At 46.1% G+C, this 26,823-nt stretch overlaps 2 protein-coding genes across 2 annotated transcripts; one reads left to right on the top strand and one right to left on the bottom strand.

Annotated features, from left to right (window-relative positions):
• Positions 1-1,355: 1,355 nt before the first annotated feature.
• LOC142209951 (NXPE family member 2-like) lies at positions 1,356-19,277 on the bottom strand. Its single transcript, XM_075278985.1, has 7 exons — positions 18,883-19,277; positions 16,086-16,286; positions 14,243-14,351; positions 9,658-10,361; positions 5,622-5,683; positions 3,405-3,617; positions 1,356-1,894 (listed from the first exon to the last, which is right to left on the bottom strand). Exons 1-7 carry the CDS (start codon positions 19,275-19,277, stop codon positions 1,356-1,358), a joined length of 2,223 nt encoding a protein of 740 aa, XP_075135086.1.
• LOC142209950 (uncharacterized) lies at positions 19,276-24,346 on the top strand. Its single transcript, XM_075278984.1, has 3 exons — positions 19,276-19,518; positions 19,849-20,206; positions 23,639-24,346. The coding sequence occupies exons 1-3, from the start codon at positions 19,276-19,278 to the stop codon at positions 24,235-24,237; spliced, it is 1,200 nt and encodes a 399-aa protein (XP_075135085.1). The 3' UTR covers positions 24,238-24,346.
• The last annotated feature ends 2,477 nt before the right edge of the window (positions 24,347-26,823 follow it).

Below are 26,823 nucleotides of genomic sequence, written 5' to 3'. Positions count from 1 at the left end.
CAAACATGAAAAATCTGATCTGCGGGGTCCAACATCCCGATTATCGATTATTAGTAAAGACTATAATGATTATTCTTCATCAGTCTCTGGTCATGAGTGTAAAATAAAAAGAGAGAGAGAGAGCGCCATCTTGTGGAGGGAGACAAGAAATACAGTCCAATTGGATTAGATAGAGCAGACTAATATAGGAAACTGAGGACATCTAGTGGTGACTCTATTATAACAGCCCAAGGCTGCCATCTTGTGGCTAAAGCTTATAACTACTACTACAGTATATTCTACAAGGTTTCTCAGTCCAGACACCTCCTGTATACAGTGTATACAGACCTCAAAGCAATCACCCTTGTAAATACAACCCTCCTAGGGATAGTAGTAAAGGTAGAAAAAAAACGTGCAAAAGGTGTAAAAGGTGCAATTCACACCAATAAAGGTGCAACTAGCTTAATCTATCAGTCCCACTCATTTATCCATCCCATGTGGACATGTTTGAAGTGTTTGGATGTATCTGACAAGCTGAGAATACTACTAGCTGAATTAATGGAGAATCCTACATAGATTTTAAGCTTATGTGTAGTGCAACCAATGTATTGCAAATTGTATGCATACCTCCCAGTTGTCCTGGGTTCAGTGGGACAGTCCTGGATATTAAGTCCTGTCCCACTGTCCCGGTCGGCAGGAAGAATGTTTCAGCTTCAACTCATCTGTGTCTGGAGGATGCAGATGAGTTGAATATGGTGGTGAATCCAGAGCTCTCTTCCTCTCTTCCCTCTATCCCCATGAAATGGCAATGTTTTTGTTGTTCTCTTATATAGTGACTATGACATCATCAGTGACCTCACACACGTACGATGCATCATGATTGACCAAAGGGCAGCTATGCTTGACATTATAGAGAACCCTTCCTGCTCCTTTAGGTCATGTGGTCCTTCTTGTCTCTCTCTCGGCTTTTACGTGGCAGCGGCCATGGATGGTGATTTGGTCGGAATTTGTAGGAATCTGAAACTTTTGAAAAATTTGAGTTGAATTCTTAACAAATTGATTCGCTCAACTCTGATTGGACTTTATCAGGGAATAGCGGCAGAGACCTCACGAAAAAACATCAAGTTGTCAATTTATTTACATATTACACAATACATAGTTCTAAGAAAAAACGCTCCAGAATCGTTACTTCATGTGGAATACAAATATTTACAGAGAAGGTGAGAAAAAGCAAAAAAACCAAACAAAAAAAAAACCACATTATTTTTAAGATTCTACTTTTTGCTATTTATCTGCTATTTCGTTGCAATACCAGACACCACCCATAGGCACCCTCTGATTTTGGACGTAAAGCACTCCTTTAGTGGACAATCTCTTTAAGAACAAATATATGCCAGGAACATGTGTATTTGATTCAGGACTACAACATCAGGTGGATGGATTTTATATGAATTGAAGGCAATGGTCATGTCCCATGCATCCACTATAGCAACAGGCAGATCTTTGAAGACTTCCATTACAATCAGGTTCTGGACGTAGCCATGAAAGTCACTGAATCTCTGCGGATCCTTATGGACTTCTCGAATGTTCTCGGTTTTGATGATGACCTTGGTATCTGGACTCCTTACGAAGAGTCTTTCCACAGCTTTGTGCACATTGAAAACCCTCCTGGTGAAGAGCTGGATGGGGAAAGGCCTAAAGTGTTGACCAAATGAGATGGCAACCACATGGTGTGGACCTCCGACGACATGGTCAATCTCATCACTCATATAAGAATCGTCTTTGACAACATAGGGACGTATTGTGACAAAAGGATGGCTGTGCCTCTTAAAGAACATCAGAATATTCCAAATATCATCCACAGCAAAGAATTGTGAAGGGAAACCATAGAGGGTAAGATTAAAATTCTTGAAACCTATCAGAAAAAGAAAATGTTGAGGTCCTCAGCCAACATTACAAGTTTCAGGCTCCTGAGAACACAACAGTCACACTTTAGATTATGGCCTAAATATCTTATCAGTGGGGGATCAAGTTGTGTCATCTCTGAAGAGACCCCGAAGTATAATAATTTACCTCCCGGATCTATCCCTGCAAGTTCGGACCGAACCAGGGTTTCGCTTCATCCGAATATTCTAGGGTTTGCTTATCTTTACTGCCACTCTCTAAGAAGGGATGGATAGTGAGCCTAAGAGATCACGACCTCCATACTCCCTTTGCTGTATTTGATCCTCACTTGCCCCCAACATAACTGCAATGGCCCAGATGAGCTCACAGCTTGAAACCACATCCTTAGGCCTCAGCCCATAACTGCGCATGCGCCAGGGGTTTCTATCATTACTTCCATGTCTCATGATCTAATAGAAGATAAGGAGTACATGCGCAGAAGAAAGTGAATCTGAAACTCTACCGGAGTGATGAACGTAGTTGAGTCATTGAACATTCCTGCGTGGCAATGAGCTGATGTCTGAGGTTGTTGTTTCCAATTGTAGAACATTGTGGATTTAGAAGAATGTAGCATACTGTTAATATGGAAGAGTGCCTTACCAATGGAGAGACAGACTGCCATCAGGAATCAACCAGCTCACCCCCAGTCCACCATGGTCGATGCTCCACAAGGATATAAACCTCCAGTACTTGGATGCTGTTGTATTTATATTGTTCTGCCTCAAGTAAACACTCAGAGCTACTTTGTTGTGCAAAACCCTGCCAAGTCTTATTCCTCCACAACCATCATGGCCACTTCAACCACCATCAGGATCATGGAGGCTTACACCAATTAAAACATCAGGGAACACTATTACCTCCATCATACACCCTGAAGGCATAGGAGAAGCATTGGTGGATCCACCATGACCACTTTGACTACTACTCCCAACCACGTGGCCTTCCTCCCAATGGGCTGCTACACGTAGCTTATTTCCTATAAGTACCCCAAGTGCTACAGAAGTAAGACCAGAGCCAATGGTGAGGTGAGTAAGTAGCCGCTCTTTGGGGTGTAAGTGACTTGGGGTTCTACTGTGATAATTAAATGTTCCTTTCATTTTGTTGCGCATAGTGTATACAGTATATACATTGACGTTGTGTGAATGATTTGTTATAGTTATGGTTTAAATTAAATTCATGGAAATTCTGGTCTAAATCCAATTTGTTGCCTACCACGCACGCCTTACAGTGCAACCATATGTATGTGTTGAGACATGTACTCGATGATCATTGGGGTGTATTATGTATGTCCATGTTAGTATGGTGCCATATTGCCTCCACTCCCATGGCTGGGGCTGAATGGGCTGAGCCTCTTTTAGTTTCAATCGCTGGAGGGCATGAAAATATACATGAAGGAGGAGCAGTGCTGACTTCATGGCACCGGGCACCAATGTGCTAATGTGGCCCTGCCCAAGGTGGATGATAATGTATAATGACAATACCTTTTAGTACTTTTATCGACTGGTCAAACCATTGCCGCACCGTTGAGTCTCCAAAAAAATAGACCATCTTTTCCTTTAAACAAGCGTACATCTGATTTTGGGTGGTAAAGTCGGGCACTTTGCAGAAGGCAGGTCTCCACTTATTTCGTAACACAAAACCACTGGGAAATGGAGATTGCATTCCAGTCGTACAGATACGTAAGTTAGCCGGAGCTGTGAAGAAGAAGAAGAAGAGAGGAGGTTACTTATGTGTCCACATCCTTCTCTAGTCATAAAAATGTCTTACGGTAGGTTCACTCTAGCGCTCGGCGCTCCATTGTTTGGGTCTGCCGGGGGATCTGAATGGCGGCAAGTGAGACAGATAAAACAGTGGTCACACAGGGAGACTAGCGGACCCCACCGACTGAATCATAAAAAAGTTATGGGGTTTAGAAGGCGAAAAGGAAAAGACGGAAAATTTGAAAAATTGTCCGGGGGGAAGGGGTTAATATTCTACAACAATTAGGAGTATTAATAATACAGTATATAATAATAGCAGTATTTGTTGGGGGTTGACGGACCTCACGTACTGATCCCCGCTCCTGCTCACAACCGCTTCCCCATCTACCCTCCAGGGGCCCCAGCGACATGACATCGGACGCAGAAGGGGAAACAGAGGCGGCCATGAGCAGAAGGGATGAGTATGTAAATAGGGCCTGTTATCGTCTGGGGTTTCTCCAGCAGGTAACGGCCTATTTAAAAAAAAAAGCATCAGGGGCCCGCCAGGCCCCCTAACGTCCCGAGCCCTGTGGCAGCCGCTACCTCGGTACTTACATCACTGACCGTATGGGATAAATGCTTTTGTATTTCAATGGCACAGGCATTTATGGAAGGGGTGACATCTTTTTTTTTTTTTTTTTTTTTTATAATTTTGTCTTATTTTTATTGTAAAATAGGAAATGGTGGTCATTGTAATTTTATTTCCTTTTTTTCTCAGATTGTACAAAATTTCAAAAAATGTGCATTTATTTATTTTTTCCTTCCCTGGGGGATTTACACATATGGTTACTGCTTATACCTAGGATGCCATAGTATTGCAGTCTATAGTAACATTACTAAGTTGCTATTAAGTTCTGCCTCAGGCAGGGTCTACTAATGGTAGGCCTGGGGAGTTTTCAGAAGGCCCCGGTCTGACATGGCAACCAAACTGCTCCGGCAGTTTTGCCTCAGAGGACCATTTGGTTGCTCTTACATGTCCCAAATCCAACCTTATCTACATTCTGATAAATTGAGTACAATAGTGGAGCTGAGCGCCATCATCAACCTGTGAGGGGCCACTAAGGTGGCATTATACTGGGTGGGACCACTAAAAGGGCGTTATACTAGGTGGAAATACTAGGGGGGATTATACTAGGTGGGACCACTTGGGGGGGGGGGGCATTATATAAGGTGGGACCACTAAAGGGACATTATACTAGGTGGGACCACTAAAGGGAAATTATACTAGGTAGGACCACTAAAGGGAAATTATACTAGGTAGGACCACTAAAGGGACATTATACTAGGTGGGACCACTAAAGGGAAATTATACTAGGTAGGACCACTAAAGGGACATTATACTAGGTGGGACCACTAAAGGGAAATTATACTAGGTAGGACCACTAAAGGGAAATTATACTAGGTAGGACCACTAAAGGGACATTATACTAGGTGGGACCACTAAAGGGAAATTATACTAGGTAGGACCACTAAAGGGAAATTATACTAGGTGGGACCACTAAGGGGACATTATACTGTATGTTATATAATGATGGTCAATATTACTGTGAGAAGATACAAAGTGGCTTATATTACAGAAGACATAGTGTCAGTGTTTCCTATTAGGGCAGCAGCTCTCTGCGCTGGATAGTAGAAGGTGGTCTCAACCTCTATAAAGCCCATGTGCCTTGTTAGAGCAAATAGAATACTGTAGGTTGCCCCCCCCCCCCCCTTCCTCTATTAAGTGGAGACCTGATGCAAAGAGAATCTCCTGCATTGGAAGACTCAGCCCAACTATGCAATATATAGGTGTCATATCACTGAAATAAATTCCCTGTAGTACTACAAGTCCCCTGTAGTGGCCACCATAGTGGTAACGTGACGTTACTCCTACTATTAGCAGAACAGCCTAGGTGTTAGCTCCATATGTGGCAACAGTGAGGAATGAAAATAATATTAAACACCCCCCCCCCCCCTTACCTGTACATGTGGATACATCGATGTCACCAAACTCTGCTGGAATATTAACGGCTATATTTCCCCTAAAGAGAAAACATAAGGAAATATTGAAAAATATATAGAAAAATAATGTTTTATTATTGTTACGTGTCAGAGTGGATGTGATATACAGACAACTATACTCGGAGGTGAAAGGATCATCAGCCTTAGAAACTTCATGTCCAAATACTATATAAGGGCTAGTTCACATCTACATTTGGTATTCTATTCGAGGAGTCCACTTGGGGACACCCTGAACAGACTACTGAAGGCACTAAAAAGTGGTAAGCAATGAAAGACTACAATGGGGTCCGTGGGTTTTCTGCGCGGTGTCCGCATGAGTCATGTAGAGAGAAAAATACTTCAAGAACTGAACATGAATATGATTAGTGTGGCCACCGCGTGGAAAACCTACGAACCCCATTATAGTCTTTCATTGCTCACCGCTTTTTAATGCTTTTGATATTCTGTTCAGGGGTCGCCAAGTGGACTCCCCGAACGGAATACTGAACGCAGTTGTGAATCAGGCCTAAGGCTGAGGCCATACGTTGCGAAAAAGCAGTTTTTTGTTGCATATTTTGCTGCATTCTGAATTCACAAGAAACCCACAATGCAGTGTAAGTTAAGCTTGTGCTACATAGCGAAATAGCAGCAATGCCCGTCACATGACCAAAGATTGCCACCCTGTGCTATGTAATGGGAGTTAATGGAGTCTTATTGTGATCCTGAGGACACTGCGACTGCAACTTCTAGCTGAGTTGACTAAGTTAAATCCAGGATATACTTCCCACCGACTGGGACTGTGGGACACGACCTGGAATCCGGGACTGTCCCACAGAATCTGGGATATATGCATACGTTTCATTACAGTATCTGAGAGTAGATTTTAACAACACGTTTCATGCTAAGAAGCCCTTCAGCAGGTTCATAAAATCTTGTACTTAGTTTACAAACTAAATTTTGGTAACGTGATATGAATAACTGCGGCTCTACAACTATTCACCCTACAATGAAGAGGTTGGTCCCCTTACATATTGGCAGCAGAACTCACACTCTAGGAGATATACCACAACTATAGGTTTCTTTCTGTACAATTTCTCCCCCCCCCCCCTCGAGACATCTACCTCCCCCAAAAAAAATAAAATACTCCTCCACATCCTTTTGATAACTTTAATCTCTAAGATATTCTCATTCATGATAACAGATTTATTAGGATAATAGGAATTTACAAGCCCTATGGAATGGATACAGGACTATGCTCTCTTGTATCATCTGACACTACTGAAGGGGACAGGTCTCTGAGAAAGGTTTTGAAAGCATTGGAGGATCTACACACACGGACAAAATTATTAGTCGCCCTCGTGTAATGAAAGGAAAACCCACAATGGTCACAGAAATAACTTGGATCTGACAAAAGTAATAAGAAATAAAAACTATGAAAATTAACAAATGAAAGTCAGACATTGGTTTTCACTTCAGCAGAATTAAAAACAAAAAAAATAAATAAAACTCATGAAACTGGCCTGGACAGAAATGATGGGACCCCTGAAAATAATGTGACCAAAGGGAGAAGGCTGTCCCAACCGTGAAATGTGAAGGAGGCGCTATTATGTTCTGGGGATGCTTTGCTGCATCTGGCACAGGATGTCTTGAATCTGTTCAGGGTACAATGAAATCTCAAGACTATCAAGGGATTCTAGAGAGAACTGTGCTGCCCAGTGTCAGAAAGCTTGGTCTCCGTCGCAGGTCATGGGTCTTGCAACACGATAATGACCCAAAACACCCAAGAATGGCTAAGAGGAGAACATTGTATTATTTTGAAGTGGCTTTGATGAGCCCTGACCTAAATCCTATTGAGCATCTTTGGAAGGAGCTGAAACATGCCGTCTGGAAAAGGCGCCCGTCACACCCGAGAGAACTGGAGCAGTTTGTACATGAGGAGGCCAAAATCCCTGCTGAGAGGGGCAGAAGTCTCATTGACAGTCACAGGAACCGTCTGATCGCAGCGATTGCCTCAAAAGGTTGTGCAACAAAATATTAAGTTATGGGAACCGTCATTTCTGTCCAGGCTGTGTCATGAGGTTTATTGTTAGAAAAATTCTGTTGAAGCGAAAAGCAACGTCTGATTTTCATCTGTTCATTTTCATAGAATTTTTGTAACTTTTGTCAGATCCAAGTTATTTCTGTGACCATTTCAGGGTTTTCTTTCATTAAACAGGGGCGACCAACAATTTTGTCCACGTGTGTATCTGTAGATCTTTCTAATGGGTGATGCCACTGAGGAGGTTCAGAAATCCCTTATAGATGTATTACATTGGGGCACGGGTTTGGGTATACTATCAGAGCAAGACGTTGCATTTCTGCTGTTTCTGGTATTTGATGTTGTCCCTAAGACACATAAAGGGCTGTTTCCTCCACTTCTTTGACCCATCATTTCAGGATTTGTATCTCTCAATGAATGGCTTAGCATATGGTTGGCAATGGTTGGCACCTGTTTAGAATACTAGATCAGTAAGAATGATCTTACAATGGTCTGCACTGCAATGGCGTCAGAATCTTATGTAGCTTACATGTGACGCCTCTGCTCTATATACATGTAGGACTGGCCCAACAGACTACCACAGGATCCTCCAGTAGGTCCAAGCTCTAAGACAATAATTGTCCAGTAGAATGCACCTAAATATAAAGGGCGCCTCCTGGTCTATCTCCTGGGGGCTGCTGGAGGGGGCCTACACAATAATTTATCTCTTGGGCCCAGGGAACCTCAGTCCAACACTATAGCTAATAATGTTGGCTCTACCTTGACAATGCATCGGCTATACAGCAGGATTCTTAAAATGATGCCCATTATTTCATGATCTTAATGATAGCCAAGATTTCTTGAGTTGTATTTTTCATTTGGAATCAAATGACACATCTTTTATGGCTTTGACCTTGGTAGGTGATGCTTCAATGGGGCGTATTGTCACAAAAACAGATTCTTTACAGACCCCAGAGTATAATAATTGGAGACCGAGGGGGGTACAAACATAAAAAACACTGTCACTTACCTATCCCCGGCTCTGCTGCACTCCTCGGTGGTATCGGCCAGCTTCAATGACGTCGAGACATCACATGACCTGGGACACAGGTCCCGGTCATGTGACGTCAGATACGTCACACAACTAGGCCGAAGCCTGTCTGGAACGCGGAGAGGTAAGTAACACAGTTTTTTATGTTCCTTTACCTCTGCCGGGCCTCCGATCATTATACTCGGGGGTCTGAAAAGACTCCTGAGTATAATAATAGTATTTGTGGGGCCCGCGGTGTCACTTACCGATCTCTGCCCCTACCAGGATTAGTAAGTAACTCCAGACGGTAATGGCCTATTAAAAAACAAAAAAAACACAGCGGTAGCGACTGCTGCCAGGCCTCTAACGTCCCGGGCCTTGTGGTAGCCACTACCCCTGTTACCATATAGTTAGCTTACTTTGACCAGATTTCTGAGCCAAACTCTTGCCTTGCATTGTTAGGGCTCGTTCACACGGGGGGTGGTGGGGCGGATTTTGACCATATTTTGACTCAGGGAGCCAAGTCAAAATATGGTCAAAACCTGCCTGCCACGATGTCGCGGTCGCGGCTTCCCCCACCTTGGAGTTGGCTCAAATGAATGGGCCAACGCTGGAGGTTGCAGCTGCCAGGCGGAAGCCGCGGCTCAGGGAGCCGCGGAATCCGCCTGAAAAAAGGGCAGCTCGCTTTTTTCCCGCTATCGGCAATTGCCGATAGCGGAAAAAAGAACGCTAGTGGTCTCCATAGACCACCATTGTAAAGGGGTGGATTATGACGTGGATTCCGCTGTCAAAATCCACCCCTTTGGCCCTGTATGAACTAGCCCTTACATATTAAGCTATGGCCCCTTATGGCAGATCACGCCCATTTTCAACTAAGCCCTTCTGAATTTAGCTCAGTATAACTCAGTCTATCTGCCTTGTTGTATCCAGGACAAGAGTTCTACATATAATCATGTTATATCTAATACCTGTTAAATAGAGGCTTCTCCGTATTACTGAGGAAGGTGACGGGGCGGTTGTTGGTTTGAAGAAAAGTAAATGTACTGCAGTCGAAATTGTCGGCCTTGATGCAGTAGAAGGACTCCTGATATCTCGCAGGTTTATACTCACAGACTTCTTTTCCTGAGTCTACCTTGAACCCACATTGAGTTTTAATGGACTGATTTCTGTTCACAAACGTTCCCGTGAAGGCTATGAGACCGTAGTCGTTGTCCCTGGCCCTCCATAGAGCTGAAACCGCTTCACTGGAATGATAAAGTAATAAGGAAATAGAGACTTTCCCTTCCCAGAATAAAGTAAAATGGACGTGATAAGTTCCATTGTTAAAGTCTTCCACCACCCCGGAGGCTCCGGCCTGGAGTTTAGGGTTGAACATTCTTGGTCTTATGAAGTCTCCTCCATACGTCTTCCTATTACCTAGAGAATCAAACATCTCAATCTGGATAAGTAACTTGTCTCCGGTGCAGTACTTCTTTTTTGGGTTAATTATAATGGCTCTGCTCTTCTTTGCGTTTGATGCCAATTTTGTGTTATTAATAGACACTGTAGGGATGACCTGAGATATCTTGTTGAGAAGAAGGAGCTCATCTTCTGATAGGATAAGGCTGCTGCGAGGGGACGGTACTGTAGAGGTCGGAGTCAGTATAGGTGGAGGAACATTTGCAAGGGAAACCTAAAAAAATAAATAATTCTAATAGATTATCGCATGTTTATAGTTTTTATTAAAAAAAGAAAATATACATATGTTACTGCAGTCTATATCCTCTCAATATACCCGTATATACTCAAGTATAAGCCGACCCGAATATAAGCCGAGGCCCCTAATTTTACCACAAAAAACTGGGAAAACTTATTGACTCGTGTATAAGCCGAGGGGGAAATGCAGCAGCTACTGGAAGATTTCAAAAATTAAAATGGTCGGAGTTTTTGGGTGCAGTAGTTGCTGGGGCAGGGGAAGGGGAGGGTGTGTTTTGGTTGTCTGTCTGCCCCTTCCCTGAGTTTGAGGACTGTTTTTTTTTTTTTCCTTCACTTGGAATTCAGCCTGGCTGAATATAGGGGATTTGCAGTGCTCCTATTATCCCCTTCCTGATGGAATATGAGCAGTGCAGATACCCTATACTTAGCCTGGATGTAGTCAGGCTGAATTCCAAGTGGGGGGGGGGGAGGGGGAAACTCAGTCTCGGGGAAGGGGCAGTTAGACAAAAAATTTTTCCCGCTACGGCATTTACGGTACAGGAAAAATATATTTATAGGTATGTAGAGCGGGTGTTTTTGGACAGAGGGATAACTAACGTGTATGTGTTTCACAGTATTAGTATTATATGTGTTCTAGGGAAAGGGGGGATTTGAATTTTTAATACTTTTTATTTACTAATACTTTATTTTATTTTATTTTTTATTTTTGCATTTATTAGACCCCCTAGGGGTCTTAAGCCCCAGGGTGTCTGATCATTAATGCAATGCATTGTAATGCTAATGCATTGCAATACATTGCAAAAATTGTCATTTCTTTTGCAGGCTGCATAGAGCAGCCTGCAAAAGAGAAGCACTGCCAGCAGGGGAGCCTTTACAGGAGCTCTGAAGGGAACCCCTGGCAAGAGCTCTGAAGGGAATCCCCAGCCGGCTGGAACTGCAGCTGGCCGGCAGCAGGAGCGCTGAGGGGAATCTCCGGCAGAAGCGCTTCTGCCGGCAGCCGGCCGCAGTTCCTAGGATCGCCCTTGAGAGAGCGGCCGCGCTCCCTCCCTCCCTCCCTTGTACCGGGACATCGTAGAGCATCTCCGCTGTAACACTTACAGCGCAGATGTTCTAGCTCCCCATACCTGCAATCTGTGATTGCAGGCATGATTGCAGGGAGCACCGAGGTGCTGGTTGGTAAGGTGACCGCTCTGAAGCAGAGCGGCGCCATTATAGTTAAATAGTCAAAAACCACAAATGCAACAGATTTTTTCATATTAGCAGGGTGTGGCTCTGTTTATTTGGTGAGCAAAACCCACATAAAAAACAGAGATTTTTCTTCACAGGCAGAATCAGTGTTTTGCAGTTAGAATGGCATTTGTATGTGTTTAATGGAAAAAAAGATTTTTCACTAACAGGATGGACTTTGTCAATAAAACAATGTAAGACACTCTGTGGACAGTCACAGATCAAACTGCTTTGTTGCAAAATAGTCTTTGGCAAAATTATATTCTTGGTAATGAAAGGGTTAACTGTCCATTGTCTATATTCCTCTAGCAGTCTGGCTCACACATCTCAGATATTCTCTCGCACTCTCATCCATAATTTCTATCACCAACTCACTGTAATTGACTAAATCTGACTACTCTTTGCTCTAACTCTCCTACTCCTAAGATTCTCTAGCTGTATCACAGGCTTTGCTGCGCTCAGTGCTTTGTATTGCAGAATAAAACGGAGTGATTGCTTTAGGTCATGTAGTGATGAGTAGCACATTCATCTACTACTTCCACCATCACTGAAGTGTCCCATGTTCTTGTCCACAGTACCTTATATACTGTATATGAATCAACCCTGTAAGTTGTCCACCAACCACTGACTATTGGCTGAGAGGCGGTCATGTGATTTCAGGTGATACCCGGATGTCACAGTGACTCTTTTTCATTTTTAACATGCAATACATGTTGCTGCGGGCAATTTAGTTAATCTGAGATGAAGCGCCATTTATTCGGTTTTGTTAAACACCGAACAATTTGTAACATTCGGGTCAAGTCTGGCTCAGAACAAATCTAATCACTCATCTCTAATGGAAAGTGAGCAAGTGAGCCTCCCTTAAAGAAGCCATGCTGCTCTGGTAGGCCAGTCCTCTATACGTTACTGACACTAGTGATGGGGGGGACATACACTAGCATTCTTCTGATACTCTGCTATGTTTCCACTTTTGTAGTCACTTTCATGGTGCTGTTAATGAAGGCACTTCAGCTGTCATCATGCCAATGGTTTGACCTGGCACCTTAAGATTGTTCAATATTCCTGGTGCCTCCTTGTGTGTGGCTGCCTGATACAGTGCTCCAAGCTGGGAGCAACCTTTATCTTTACTTTTTCACTCTTTTTCTCTGTATCTTTAAGAATCCTGTAACCAAGCAAACTAGCACTATGAATTAGCAACTATAAATCGAATGGAAGATCCTGTGGAGTATTTTGTTCCTTTTGTTTCTATTGTTAAGCATGGACAATGAATCAAGACCTGGAGACCTGTACATGTGCCTGTTACCATCCCCCCAGGAGCTAAGGACAGCATGGACACCATGTGGCATGGAGGAGAAACCTATATGGAAGTGTAGACTTCTTCTTTTCAAGGAGATGATTTTTGGAGTCTGTTGCTGATGTGTGAAGATGCTACAGCTGGCTGGTATTTCTTTCTTTTACTGTGGACACGTGGGCCTCTGTTACAACCTGGGAACCTATCATCACCCACCTACCCATGTGTTTATGGAAGCTTGGCAAGAGAGCAGCACCCTGTCTACCTGGATGGCTTCAGACCTGTCTGGGCAGTAGAACACAGTGGTAAGAAGAAAGGAAGAGGAGGAGGGCTTGTGATGAAGGATATTTGGGGCATTTTTTTGTGGTTAATGGACAATAGCGCTGATGCAAGATACCGAACTATCAGCTGTGAGCAGGAGATCTCACCACCTACCAAAGGAACTGCCACATGTTATCATGATAGCTGCATATGTCCCCAACCTCTGCAAAAAAACACGTTTTTTGCCTGTTATATCTACATGCTGTGACCCCCTCCTCGTGTCCTCCAACCACATTCGGCTGTATTATTAACATCACTCCGCACAGAGAACTAAATGATCCTGCAGTGTGTCTGTGTTTCTTTCTTTTTAGTTGCTATGATTCCTAGGATTTCTCTATCTGCCATGAGCTTGTATGTGTTTTTCTCTCTTGTTATATACTACTGTACCATCTATGAAACTGTATCACTGAAATTTCCCCATTGTGGGACTGTTAAAGGATTATCTTATCTTATTGTAGTATACTTAAAGGGGTTGTCTCATCTCAAGGATCCTAACTATACTGGTCACTTATATAAATTAAAGACTTTTCCTAATATCTTGCTTTAGAAATCCTGCTTTGTTTGCCTGCTATGTGACCTTATTCCTCCCATTGTTTATGCAGTGTTGCTATAACCATGGACCTATAGGGTAAGTGAAGTGATTTCCGGCAACACAATCATTCAGCTAATTGCAGTTTGCTGATAAAGCCCGATCTGTTATCTCTCTATGTAAACACACAGATAGCACTGAGTCCATTGTGTACAAGCATCTGCATATTATCTGATTTGCATAAGTATTGTGAGACTTCTCTGGCCGGTTTAGCAAGAGAAATGAGGGGAAGAGAAATACAGGAAGTGAGATGAAATACTCCAGAGCCAGATTGTTGAAACATTGAGATGGGAAAACCCCTTTAAGTACTGTTTGAAGATTTATAAATTGAAGACAAGTGCTGGAAATAATCTCATGATGTATATAAACAATCTAGGAAGAGATCATATTCTTCTTACTGAGTTATGCAGACAGGAGTGAGATACTGTACCTGTGGGAACTGGCGCTGAATTGAGAAAAGTATGAAGATGATGGATATGAATGTAACAGCCAGAAAGATCTTACGTTTCCGAGATCCAGACATCCCCTTCAGGTCAGCTCTGTAAGACATATTCTACTGTTATTAAAGCTTAATAATACATAATACATATTATTTAACCACTTCAGGACACTCCTATTTTGATACTTAAAGGGGTTGGCGACTTTCAGACCAATATTGACAAAGAAATGTACAATAGTGCGTGCTGTTGGGGTCTTCAGCATCGGTCGGTAAGGTACCCATGTCAAAAGTTCACCACAGGGCCCCACCATTCCTTGTTATGCCACTGGATGGGGTTAATATTAATGCAGATTATAGTATACTACCTAAGTGGGTGATAACACGGGGCTCAATCACTAGTATAATACTCCACAACACTTGTGTATTCCTCTGCACTAACACCAGTCAGCAGAACAATATTAGCAGAGGTGGAGGCTTTTATTAGGAATTATAAGGAAGGAATATTATAATAATAATAATAATAATAATATTTCCATTTCCTACCAAACATTTCTGGTCTGAATTTAAACAAGGTCGGCCCATCACTACTATTAGAGAAGAGCGAGTAGTACTCGATTGAGTAGGTATTCGATCGGATACTACGGTATTCGAAATACTCGTACTCGATCGAGTACCACTCGTTATTCGAATGGAAAAGTTCGATGCAGAACCAGCATTGATTGGCCGAATGCTATACAGTCAACCAATCAACGCTGGTTCTTCTCCTACCTTTAGAAGTCTTCTCCGTGCAGCTTCCCCGCGGCGTCTTCCGGCTCTTCATTCACTCTGCAAGGAATTGGGCCTGGGCAGAGCCGACTGCGCATGTCCGCTTGTAGTGCGGGCATACACAGTCGGCTCTGCCCAGTCCTGATGCCTGGCAGAGTGAATGAAGAGCCAGAAGACGCCGCGAAGACGCTGCATGGAGAAGACTTCTCGGAGGATCCAGCCCGACCCTCACTGATGGACTTGGTAAGTATAGTTTGATTGAACGTTACCTACCCCTGAAACGAGCATTTTCCCCCTATAGACTATAATAGGGTTCGATATTTGATTCGAGTAGTCGAATATTGAGGGGCTACTTGAAACGAATATCGAACCTCGAACATTTTACTGTTCGCTCATCTCTAACTACTATGAGTATATTTCTGTATCTCTATATATACTGTATATATAGTTTTATTTACTTTCATTTTGGACTATAATATCTTTATATGAAACATTTGGTGCAGTATTCTGTCCGAAGCCTTTATCCATTGTATTACTGTATCAGATCCCCCGCAGGTCACATTTCATCACCGGGGACATTTTGGAATTATTTTATCCTCTACATTTTTTTTAAAACCTGAAAACAGAAAACCTGGTAAACCAGTTTTCCTCCTGTATTATGGTGAGACTATCTTCAGCCTCTGTGTGTAAACAGAATTGTGTAAATTCAATAACACCAAGCAGAAAAAAATTGCACTGTGTGAACCAGACCGCAGGTGATCATGATCAGATTTCTGTATTGCATCCTAATACAGCAGATATAATTGATATAATATATAGGCGATATCTACACATATAGATGGATATCCTCTAAATCTATAGTAAATGGTCTGTATAACTGTAATAATATGTCAGCCATTATATCTAATAATTCTATGTAGTCAACACAACGAAGATCCAGATAAGGAGACATAATAAGATTGTACGTCTGGATTTTCATGATAAAACATCACCCTATACAGCAGCTATAACACAGAGTCTTGTAACTTATGTAAATGTCTTACATTACATTCAAAGAATTCTGTCCCACAAATGTGTTTCACGACATCGACGTTTAGAGGACGACATTAATGAGTATCTTTCCGTCCACGTCTTCGGGGCTTGAGGTCTGGACTTTACGATGTTACATTGGTCGGTCTCTTTGCCTCTTCTGTCTCGCAGACTGACAGTACTTGTTATAAACTGGAAGTCTTTGAACTCTGAGTACTGCTTGTATATAGACTGGGTGTAACTACAGGGAAACAGGTAACATGTGGAAATGTTATGAGATCTAGAAAATCATCCTTTTCACCCAATTTCTGACCTAAAATAGATGACTTCTGCAGATACATTTTCCAAAAAAATCAGCAAAACCAGTCAAATTCAAGGGGCAATGTCAGATTTGTAGGTAAAGGCTCTGGGACCCAGTGGCAAAGTTTATATGGGCTTTGGGAAGCTTCTTACACCCCTCATACACTGCCTATCCATGCTGCTTACGTGACCCCTAGAGATGAGCGAACAGTAAAATGTTCAAGGTTCGATATTCGTTTCGAGTAGCCCCTCAATATTCGACTACTCAAATCGAATATCGAACCCTATTATAGTCTATGGGGGGAAAATGCTCGTTTCAGGGGTAGGCAATGTTCGATCAAATTATACTTACCACAGTCCACGAGTGAGGGTCGGGCTGGATCCTCCTCCTGCACATGTCCGCACTACAAGCGGGCATGCACAGTCGGCTCTGCCCAGGCCTAATGCCTGGCAGAGTGAATTCAGAGCCGGAAGACGCCGTGGGTACACTGCGCGGAGAAGACTTCTAAAGGTAGGAGAAGAACCAGCGCTGAGTGCCCGACTGTATAGCATTCGGCCAATCAATGCTGTTTCTGCATCGAACTTTTCCATTCGAATAGCGAGTGGTACTCGATTGAGTACGAGTATTTCGAATACCATAGTAGTCGATCGAATACCTACTCGATCAAATACTACTCGCTCATCTCTAGTGACCCCTCAATGCAGCCCAAACGGCCAGATTCATTGCTAGGGTCTTCATAGACTAAAGGCACAAGCTTCAAGATATATGTTTTTCCCCCTTTATCTATTATAGAGGAGCAAACTCATTCCAACAAACCAGATTTGTTCCAAATTTTGCCCCCAAAAAAAATTCAGGTTTGAACAAACCCAAACTTTTGCGGTTCTCTTTACACAAACCAACTAAAATGGCAGCTGCCATGTGGAAAGCATGAAGAAATCAGAAGGGTCTTGAATTTGCAAGGCATTATGGGAGAATCCATCTTACTACAATACAAAAAAAAAAAAAAAAAAAGCACAGGAAGGGTTAAAAAGTCTAAGGTTATCAACGACTCGCGGGCAGTATAAAGAGCCCGGGCAGAAAGAGAAAGTGTCTATTATGTGGGGAGAAATCAGATGGGGGGGTCTCAGACTAAGGTTAAGTTCACATTTGCCTTCAGTGACCATTTGGGGACTCTATTCCCAATTCCACTTTAAAAATTTTTGAGCCGAGAGATCCGATTATGGTCTATGGGATCTGTGGGATTCCAAAAGTAATGACTTTTTAAGCGGATTGGATTTCTGTTTTTTGGGTCCCCAAGTGGACCAGAAGAACGGAGACCCCAGTGCAGGAGTGAACCTACATTAGATAGATAGGAAATAATACACAGATAAGGCGGTGTGGGGGTTGTAGGGTCAACGAAAGATGGCAGCAGTGCATTTGTGTTTCCTTGCGGCAAAGATACACCACAACTATCCCCATCCAAGCCAGTTTTGTGACATAGAGGGAATATTCCAGGCACTGTTTAACATTCTTTGCTGTTATCCCCATTGTTTACAAGGTTTTGCATTGCCTTTAAGACATTCTTTTTCGGTTGTGACATTTGGTCAAGAGTCTCTAGAAGGAAGGAGGAGATAACAGCCAGTTTAGCAACCTTTAGCCAGAATGGAGGAGACGTATTTACATGTCTTATTACCCCCCAGCACATCATGTCATGCATGTACTTTTCCATATTGTCCAAACGAGGCGTGGGAAAGGGCGTGGCCTAGGTTACGACACCTTATGACAAAAAAAAAATGCAGTAATTTTTTGCATTTTTTCTGGCATAAACTCAGCCAACTAATAGGAAGTCTAAAGTTAAATTAGACAATCTAATAAAGTGACGGATTCTCAAGCAATATCAGATACATAGACAGTATTAGTAATTCTGCTCCAGTGAATTCAGTATGGAGTTAGATGGAGTTGAGTCATGTTCGGACATGGTTTAGAGCAGCTTTGCTTTTCAGTTTAGTCGCCGTTCAGACCAGATACCTTGAGACAGACTGCACCACTGGGCCTCAAAACCTCAGAAAAGTAGACAACAGAAGATCTCCGCTAGTAATGAAACTTGTATCCATGGCCTGTGGCTTTAATTACACCTTCCACCAAGGGCCAAACCAATATCAGCCAGAAGGTCCATAACAGTGTGCACAAGGGGAACTTCTACTACTCACATCCACATTGGTGCATCCACCTCAACACTTTGTTTCCTTAGGGCCTGTGGGAGAGTTTGAAGCAGAAGCCACCATGGTCAGTGAGGAAGAAACCAGTTGACACCTGCTTTGGTCTGTCATCGTCACACCATAACTCCTGGGATATGGCCGACTGACTGAATGTAAGAACCGTGATTGTGAGGAAGACTGACAGCAATGACGCTTACCTGACTGTGACACTGAAATAGCCCTAAACTGAATAAGGAAAGGGCTGCTGACTCATTGGCTGAGTTTTTGTATATTTGGTAAATATGGTGACGTTTTGGTAAGTCCATATATAATAGAGGGCACGTAGGCGGGAAACTCACCTTCTACCAGCGCTGGTGAGAGGAACAGGACCTGCCATGGCAGACTCTTTGGAGCAGATGGTGAGGGATCGGGTGGCTAGCCAGGGCCCTGGCTGGCTTCTAGGCCTCCTACAGCAGACTTGCAGCGACGGGGCCGGGGGATCGGCGTCTGGTGGAAGTGGGCGGCCGCAGCGGGTGTCTCGCCCGCCGTCGCGGCTGAGTCCTAGCCCGCCTGCTCGAGGCGTTTCCAGCGCTTCCAGACAGAGGAGGGATACACGCGCGCGTGGGAGACAGTCGGCGTCCGGCTCCGGCAGACAAGGTGAGCGGGTGGGTCGGGTTCCCCAGCGTGTTCGGCCCTCGGCGGGTGGGGGTGGGTCACTTGTGCAGCCGGGAATAGGTTCCGCTGTGTCCAACATGGCGGACGCCACGAGGTCGTCCGAAATGGCCGCTGCTGAGTTGCCTGGGGGAGGAGCTTCTCCTCTCCTGTTCGGGGACGCGTCACTGGAAGGGGCGGGGCTTGCGTGTGACGTCGGCAACGCGGCCGGAAGTGTCGGGGCGGAAGGGGCGGGGCTTACCGCCGGGAGCTCCGTGCAGGACAAGGCCCTGCCTGGGCCTGTTGTTTTCTCTGATCCTGCTGGCGAAGGCTCCACTTCTAAGGTGGGTGCTGCCTCTGCTGGGACAGTAACGGGGCATAGTGCAGCAGGAGGGCATAGTGCAGCAGAGCGGCGTGGGCCGGGTGTATCGGGAGCAGCCCCCGGGGGGGGCGGGGCCTCGGGTGTCACCACAGTGGGGGAAGTTATCTTAGCCCCAGGATCCTCTGCAGCCGGTCGGTCTGTGGGTGGTACCGGCGGTTTTGATAGACGGGCGGCTCTGGCTTATCGGGGCTCATCTGTATTTCATTGCCGCGGCCGCGATGAAGGGGTTAAAGGTTGGGGGAGGTCGGCCAGGGGTCCAGGGTCCCGTGATAATGTGTCCTCTTTTTCTGAGTCTTCTTCTTCAGAAGACTCCAGGTACCGCCGCAGCAGTGGGCGCCACAGAGAATCTTCCAGAAGACGCAGCAGTCGACGACGCCATCGCAGTCGGGCACGCCTGGACAGACGTCGTACCCCGCGCAGCCGTTCGTCCTCAAGGTCAAGGCGGAGCTTCAGCCGTTCAGACAGGAGGCTGCATGGCGGGTCACGTCATTCCTCCACACTTCAGGAGAGTCGTCGGGGGTCTCCAGCGGCTGTTCGACCGGAGAGGGCTGCCTCTTCTTCATCCCAGACAAGACGTCAGGAGCTACAGCCTCTTCCGACCGCTCCTGTTCCGGCTGAACCTCTACCGATCCAGGCGGGATCGCAACACGGTGAGTACGCCTGCCGTTCGGCTTGGGCACCTCACACCACACCTACACTCGCTCCAGGACAGGATATGTCTTCTTATCTTAGGCAGTTATTAAGTGTCTCCGAAAGTTCTAAGGCTAGGAAGGATTCAGAGGTGGTTGCTGTACCTGGGGGGGTTGCTCCTGCCCCGGCCGTAGATGTAGCCTCAGCTTGTATGTTTAGGGACTCGATGTTTTGTGGCGTTGCTCCGCTGGGGACTCATGTCCCGGCGGAGACTCGTGATAAAATAGTCAAGGGTGAGTACGTGGATATATGGTCCTTGTTGTCGGCCGATCATATCGCCGTTGACAAGGAACGGAGTTTTGAGAAGGGACCGGAGCGTAGGCAAAAGGTGGCCAAGACTTTCGGCAATTGGCTGCAGGCCTTCGCCACCTTGGCTTACATCACTTGTCAGGCTTATCCGGCGAAGGGCCCTGAGCTCTTCGTTTACATGGATACAGTTTATAGTGCCCATAAATTGCACGGGGGCACAGCTTGGTGGCGATACGATGAGGAGTATCGTCGCCGCCTGGCTCTTTCCCCATCAGTCGGTTGGGCCTCTAAGGCCACCGACGTATGGATCCAGCTGATCCTTTCCCAACGCCCTCAGCGGCCATTTCTGTCCGGTGCCGCCGGTGCGGGGCAACAGCCCGCGGCGACCACACCGAGACAAAGTGGATCGTGCTGGCTCTACAACGAGGGCCACTGCCGTTTCCATGCATCCTGTCGTTTCCGACACGAATGCTCTATCTGCGGAGGGGGACATTCAGCATTGCGATGCTTCCGCCGTAATCGGCAAGGTAGCAAGCTGGGTGTTGCCGGCTCCGCAGAGAACGCCAGTGAACGTACCGCTGTTGGGGCGGTGGCTCGCGTTGTATCCCAAGAGGCGGGAGGCAAGCCTGCTCCTTGAGGGATTTTCCGTAGGTTTTTATATCCCCCATGTCCCTTCTCCTGTTATGTTGCTTTCACCCAATTTAAAGTCGGTTAGGGATAACGAGGACGAGGCCTGGGAGAAGGTCATGAAGGAGGTGACTTTGCGCCGGATGGCTGGCCCTTTTCCGGACCCTCCTTTACCGAACTTGAGGGTATCACCTTTGGGTTTGGTTCCTAAGAAGGAGGTGGGCAAGTTCCGGCTCATACATCACCTCTCGTACCCTCCTGGGTCCTCTGTTAATGACGGCATCTCAAAGGAGGATGCGGCAGTGTCGTACACCTCCTTTGACAAGGCTGTGTTGTTGGTAAGACAGGCAGGTCCGGGTGCTCTCCTAGCTAAATCCGACATTGAGTCGGCTTTTCGTTTGCTCCCAGTGCACCCGGATTGTTTTCATTTGTTGGGCTGTAGGGTTAGGGATAGCTATTTTGTCGATATGTGCCTGCCCATGGGTTGCTCCATCTCTTGTTATTATTTCGAATTGTTTAGTTCTTTGTTAGAGTGGTTATTGAGATACGAGACGGGCATCCCATCGGTGATACACTATCTTGACGATTTCCTGTTTGTTGGCTCGGGTGGTTCAAGCGTCTGTGCTTATTTATTGTCTACTTTTCAGTCTTTGATGTCCCGCCTAGGTGTTCCCCTCTCAGCCGAGAAGACGGAGGGCCCCTCTACTCGGCTGTCATTCCTGGGTATTGAGATAGATTCGGTCGAGATGGTGTTCAGGCTTCCGCCTGACAAGCTTGACCGTCTCCTATGCTTGGTGAGGGATTTTCTTGTGGCTAAAAAAGTTACGCTGCATCAGATGCAGAGTCTCCTTGGCCTTCTGACATTTGCCTGCAGAGTCTTGCCCATGGGTCGTGCCTTTTGTCGTCGGCTGTCGCTGGCGACAAAAGGCGTGTTACGGTCGGATCACTTTATCAGAGTGACGCGTCCTCTTAAGGAGGATCTCCGAGTCTGGCTGTCTTTTCTTTCCAATTTTAACGGGCGGGCGGTTTGCCAGAAGGCCGAGGTGTCGAATGCAGAGCTTTCCCTATTCACGGACGCAGCGGGTGGCGACGGCTTCGCGGCCATATTCGGGGATGATTGGTGTAGGGGGTCCTGGCCGCTGATGTGGTCAGAGACAGGGTTGGTTAAGAACTTGGCCCTGCTGGAGCTATTCCCGATTGTGGCCGCTGTCGTGCTTTGGGGCGATAGAATGTCCAACCATAGAATTATTTTTTGGTGCGATAATTTATCGGTAGTGCAGGTTATCAACAGCCAGTCCTCTTCCTCCCCCCCGGTGCTGGCGCTGCTTAGACATTTGGTTTTGGTTTGTTTGCAATACAACATTTGGTTCAGGGCGCGTCATGTTCCGGGGGTGCGTAATAGGATGGCTGATGCTTTGTCCCGCTCACGTTTACAGGACTTCCGTGCCCTGCATCCGTCGGCGAGACCGGAGGGATGGAGTTGCCCCGTTTCTTTGTGGGACCTGGTAGGGAACAGCTTCTAGAGCTTATCCGAGGATCGGTTTCAGCGGCTACCTGGAAGAGCCACTACAATGCCTGGGTCCTTTGGCTATCCGTGTCTGGCGGCGTTGTACCCGCGGACGTACATGGTTTGTTGGATGTATCCTTGGAGTTTTTAGCTAAATTGCGCAGTCAGGGGTTGTCGTATTGTGTTGTCGCTAAAAAGGTAGCGGGTGTTGCTTTTATGCTTAAGCTTTTTGGTAGGTTTGATGTCACTAAACATTTCGCGGTTAGACAGGTTTTGAAGGGGTGGAAGAAAGAGAGGGGTCCTGGGGATCGGCGCCGGCCGGTCTCGGCGAGCTTGTTGGAACGTTTGTTGCGGGTGTTAGCCGTGGTTTGTGTGGATGGCTATGAGTTGGCTTTGTTGAGGGCCGCTTTTGTTTTAGCCTTTTTTGCAGCCCTCCGGGTGGGGGAGTTAGTCAGCCCCAGCAGATCTAGGCCCGGGGGTCTTGGTGCGGGTGATGTGGTGGCCTCTGACGTTGAGATCAGGATTTGTATTCGCCGCTCGAAAACGGATGTTTTCGGGCGGGGAACTTGGGTGACTATCAGGCGCACTGGGTCTGAGTTCTGCCCGGTGGACTTGGTTAGGGGTTATATTGCTCGACGATCTACGGGCAATGTTTTCTTGCTGCATGAGGCGGGAGCGCCTCTGACCCGTTTTCAGTTTTTGTCGGTTTTCAGAACCTGTTTAGTGGAATTAGGTCTGGAGCCTCGGGACTTCGGCACCCATTCGTTTCGCATTGGGGCCGCCACAACGGCCGATGCGTGCGGTTTGGGCGAAGAGGCGGTGAAGCGCTTGGGGCGCTGGAGGTCCGACTGCTTCAGGTCTTATATTAGGCCCGACCTGATGACTCCCTGATCCTCGGCGTCCGCTGAGTGTGATGGGGTGCTGATTTGGGCACGTAGACTGTATTTTGTTTTTTGCACCCTCTCCTGTTTTGCTATGTTTTTCTTCCTTTGTTTTCTTCTGTTTCTAGATGGCGGTCCGGTTGTTGTATGGCTGATTGGGCATTCCTTCCTGTATTGGGCGGAGAAGAGGGCGGAGGTTCGGCCTGGCGGTCGGCATTTTGGCTTGGAGGGCGTGGATGTTCGCTGGCGGGGCTCTCGCGGGCTCCGTTGGCGGCAAGTCTTGCCGGATATCGTGGCGGCTAGTCGTTTGACGCCCGGCCCGGCGGTGGTGATAGTCCATGCCGGGGGAAACGACTTGGGTCACGTCAAGTTGGCGGAGCTTATCACCATGATAAGGCAGGACCTTCGCCGGGTATATGACTTCTTCGGCCAGGTAGTACTTGTCTGGTCGGAGATTGTGCCTCGCATTTGTTGGCGTGGTGCTCGCGACCTAACCGCTATCGAACGGGCCAGGAGAGTGCTGAACATTAGAGTCTCTAAATTTGTCAAGTCTTTGGGGGGTGTGACGGTGCGCCACTTGGAGTTGGAAGGGGAAAATGAGAAGTTGCTTCTGAAAGACGGGGTGCACCTCAACGCTATTGGTACCGATATATTTCTGTCAGGTATTCGGGATGGTTTGGAAAGGGCGCTAGTGCTTTTAGGTGGGGGGGCCAACAGGCAGGTGTAGGGTGGAGGCGGTACACTGCCTGTTTGGATGGCGGGAGGGTCCATGCCCAGATACAGGAAACATTGGCCTACATGCTCGCTGGATCGCAGCGGAGCATCCAGGAGGAAGAGGAAGAGGTACTCGGAGGAGGGGCATGGACACACACATTTACATATGTTTGTTTATTTTCTGGTTTATTATTCAAATAAAGCTGTGGCCTACCCCACTTATACCACAGATACGCTTTTGGTCATTCTTGGGTATTAAGGAGTAAGTCACCAAGGTTAAGGTTTTACATTCATATAATTATATATGGGTCCAATGAGTCGAAATAGCCCTAAACTGAATAAGGAAAGGGCTGCTGACTCATTGGCTGAGTTTTTGTATATTTGGTAAATATGGTGACGTTTTGGTAAGTCCATATATAATAGAGGGCACGTAGGCGGGAAACTCACCTTCTACCAGCGCTGGTGAGAGGAACACCCACCCACCCTGCCCTTCTGGTTTTTGTCATGGACCGGTTTCTGGTTTTGTTTTTATGTCTTGCAGGTTCGTTGTCACAGCTGGCGGGAGGGTCCATGCCCAGATACAGGAAACATTGGCCTACATGCTCGCTGGATCGCAGCGGAGCATCCAGGAGGAAGAGGAAGAGGTACTCGGAGGAGGGGCATGGACACACACATTTACATATGTTTGTTTATTTTCTGGTTTATTATTCAAATAAAGCTGTGGCCTACCCCACTTATACCACAGATACGCTTTTGGTCATTCTTGGGTATTAAGGAGTAAGTCACCAAGGTTAAGGTTTTACATTCATATAATTATATACGGGTCCAATGAGTCACTGTACTGACTCCCATCTCTCCCTAGTATCTATCTCTGATGTCCACTCTTCTCAAGCCTTTATCTCTATCCCCAGGGGTGTAGCTATAGAGGATGTATTGTAGTAAATGCTAACAGCTCTGGACCCTGAGGTGGCCCCATAGTCCTCTCCGCCACATATGTTATACCACTATTCTAAATGGCACAAAGAAGCGAGAGGCCCCAATACAGATTGCACATTGTGACCCAGGACCTTCAAGTTACTCTGTCTATCCCTACAAAAAAATCCTGCTTGGGCTGTTTTGTGACTGGTGATGACTACCTGAAAGACATTTAGGCCTCTTGAATACGACCGTGGGCGAGATCAGTGTGCTACCTGTGTTTTTCCCGCATAGCACAATGACCTATTCATTCCTATGGGCACATGCACACATGATTTCTACTGATCAGTGAGTGGGCCGTGAGTCTGCGCCACAAAATATAGAGCAGGTCCTATTCTGTTCAGTGTTTGCGGAATGGACTCACCCATAGAAGACTATGAGTAAAGGCAAAACCAAGGACCAAGGTAAAGAATCCGAGCTTCACCCAGTAGATGATTAACAAAACCTTTTATTAGTTCGGAACACACAACACGTTTCGGGCAGGGATTGCCCTTTTATCAAGTGCATAAGAACTGCTGTGGATGGCTGGATGCAGTGGCGTAACTACCACCATAGCAGCGGTAGCAGCTGCCACAGGGCCCGGGACATTAGGGGCCCGGTGACAGCTGCTACCGCTGCTATCATTATTCTCGGAGGTCTTTTCAGACCCCCGAGTATAATGATCGGGGCCCCCTGTTGGTGGAATACTTTCCACCAACAGGGGGCCCCGAAGCTGCAGCAACGGCTGAGACACAGGAGCTGCAGCTCTGGCTCCTCTCAGCGCTTCAGGATGCTCCCCCTCTCTCCCCCCTCCCTTTCTCTGCTGTCCTCTGCCCACCAATGAGAGGAGGAGGCGGGGCTTATCCCTGCCGAGCTCCTGCCGTCCTGCACTGAAGAGGAAGAAAGGAAGAAGGAAAATGAAACTAAAGCTACACAGGTACGTTCTGGGGTTACTTATTAATGTCAGGCATATGGGGGGATTACTTGTGTTTTAGTAACTCCATGTGCCTCATATTAATAGCAGTTAACCCCATCATCTCCCTCACATTAACCCCTGTGTGCCTCACCATAAGAGTTACTGATATGTAAGACATATGGGGGTAATAATAATGAAGATACTTTATTATTACCTCCATGTCTCTCACATATCAGTAACTCTTATGGTGAGGCACACAGGGGTTAATGTGAGGGAGATGATGGGGTTAACTGCTATTAATATGAGGCACATGGAGTTACTAAATTGTAATGCACATGACCAGATTTTTTATCCACAATTTGTCCTGGTATAGCGGTCAGCGGGTGACGTGACAGTATTTAGTCCTGTAGGGGCCACTGAGGGACATAATACTGTGTGCAGGGGCCACTATGGGACATAATACTGTGTGCAGGGGCCACTATGGTGGATAATACTGTGTGCAGGGGCCACTATTGGGTATAATACTGTGTGCAGGGGCCACTATTGGGTATAATACTGTGTGCAGGGGCCACTATTGGGTATAATACTGTGTGCAGGGGCCACTATGGGACATAATAGTGTGTGCAGGGGCCACTATGGGACATAATACTGTGTGCAGGGGCCACTAAGGGACATAATACTGTGTGCAGGGGCCACTATTGGGTATAATACTGTGTGCAGGGGCCACTA

The sequence above is a fragment of the Leptodactylus fuscus genome, chromosome 6 (genome assembly GCF_031893055.1).
Source record: "Leptodactylus fuscus isolate aLepFus1 chromosome 6, aLepFus1.hap2, whole genome shotgun sequence".
Taxonomy (NCBI): Eukaryota; Metazoa; Chordata; class Amphibia; order Anura; family Leptodactylidae; genus Leptodactylus; species Leptodactylus fuscus.
The sequence above is the reverse complement of the archived record's forward strand: the minus strand, read 5'-3'. Positions and strand labels throughout refer to the sequence as shown.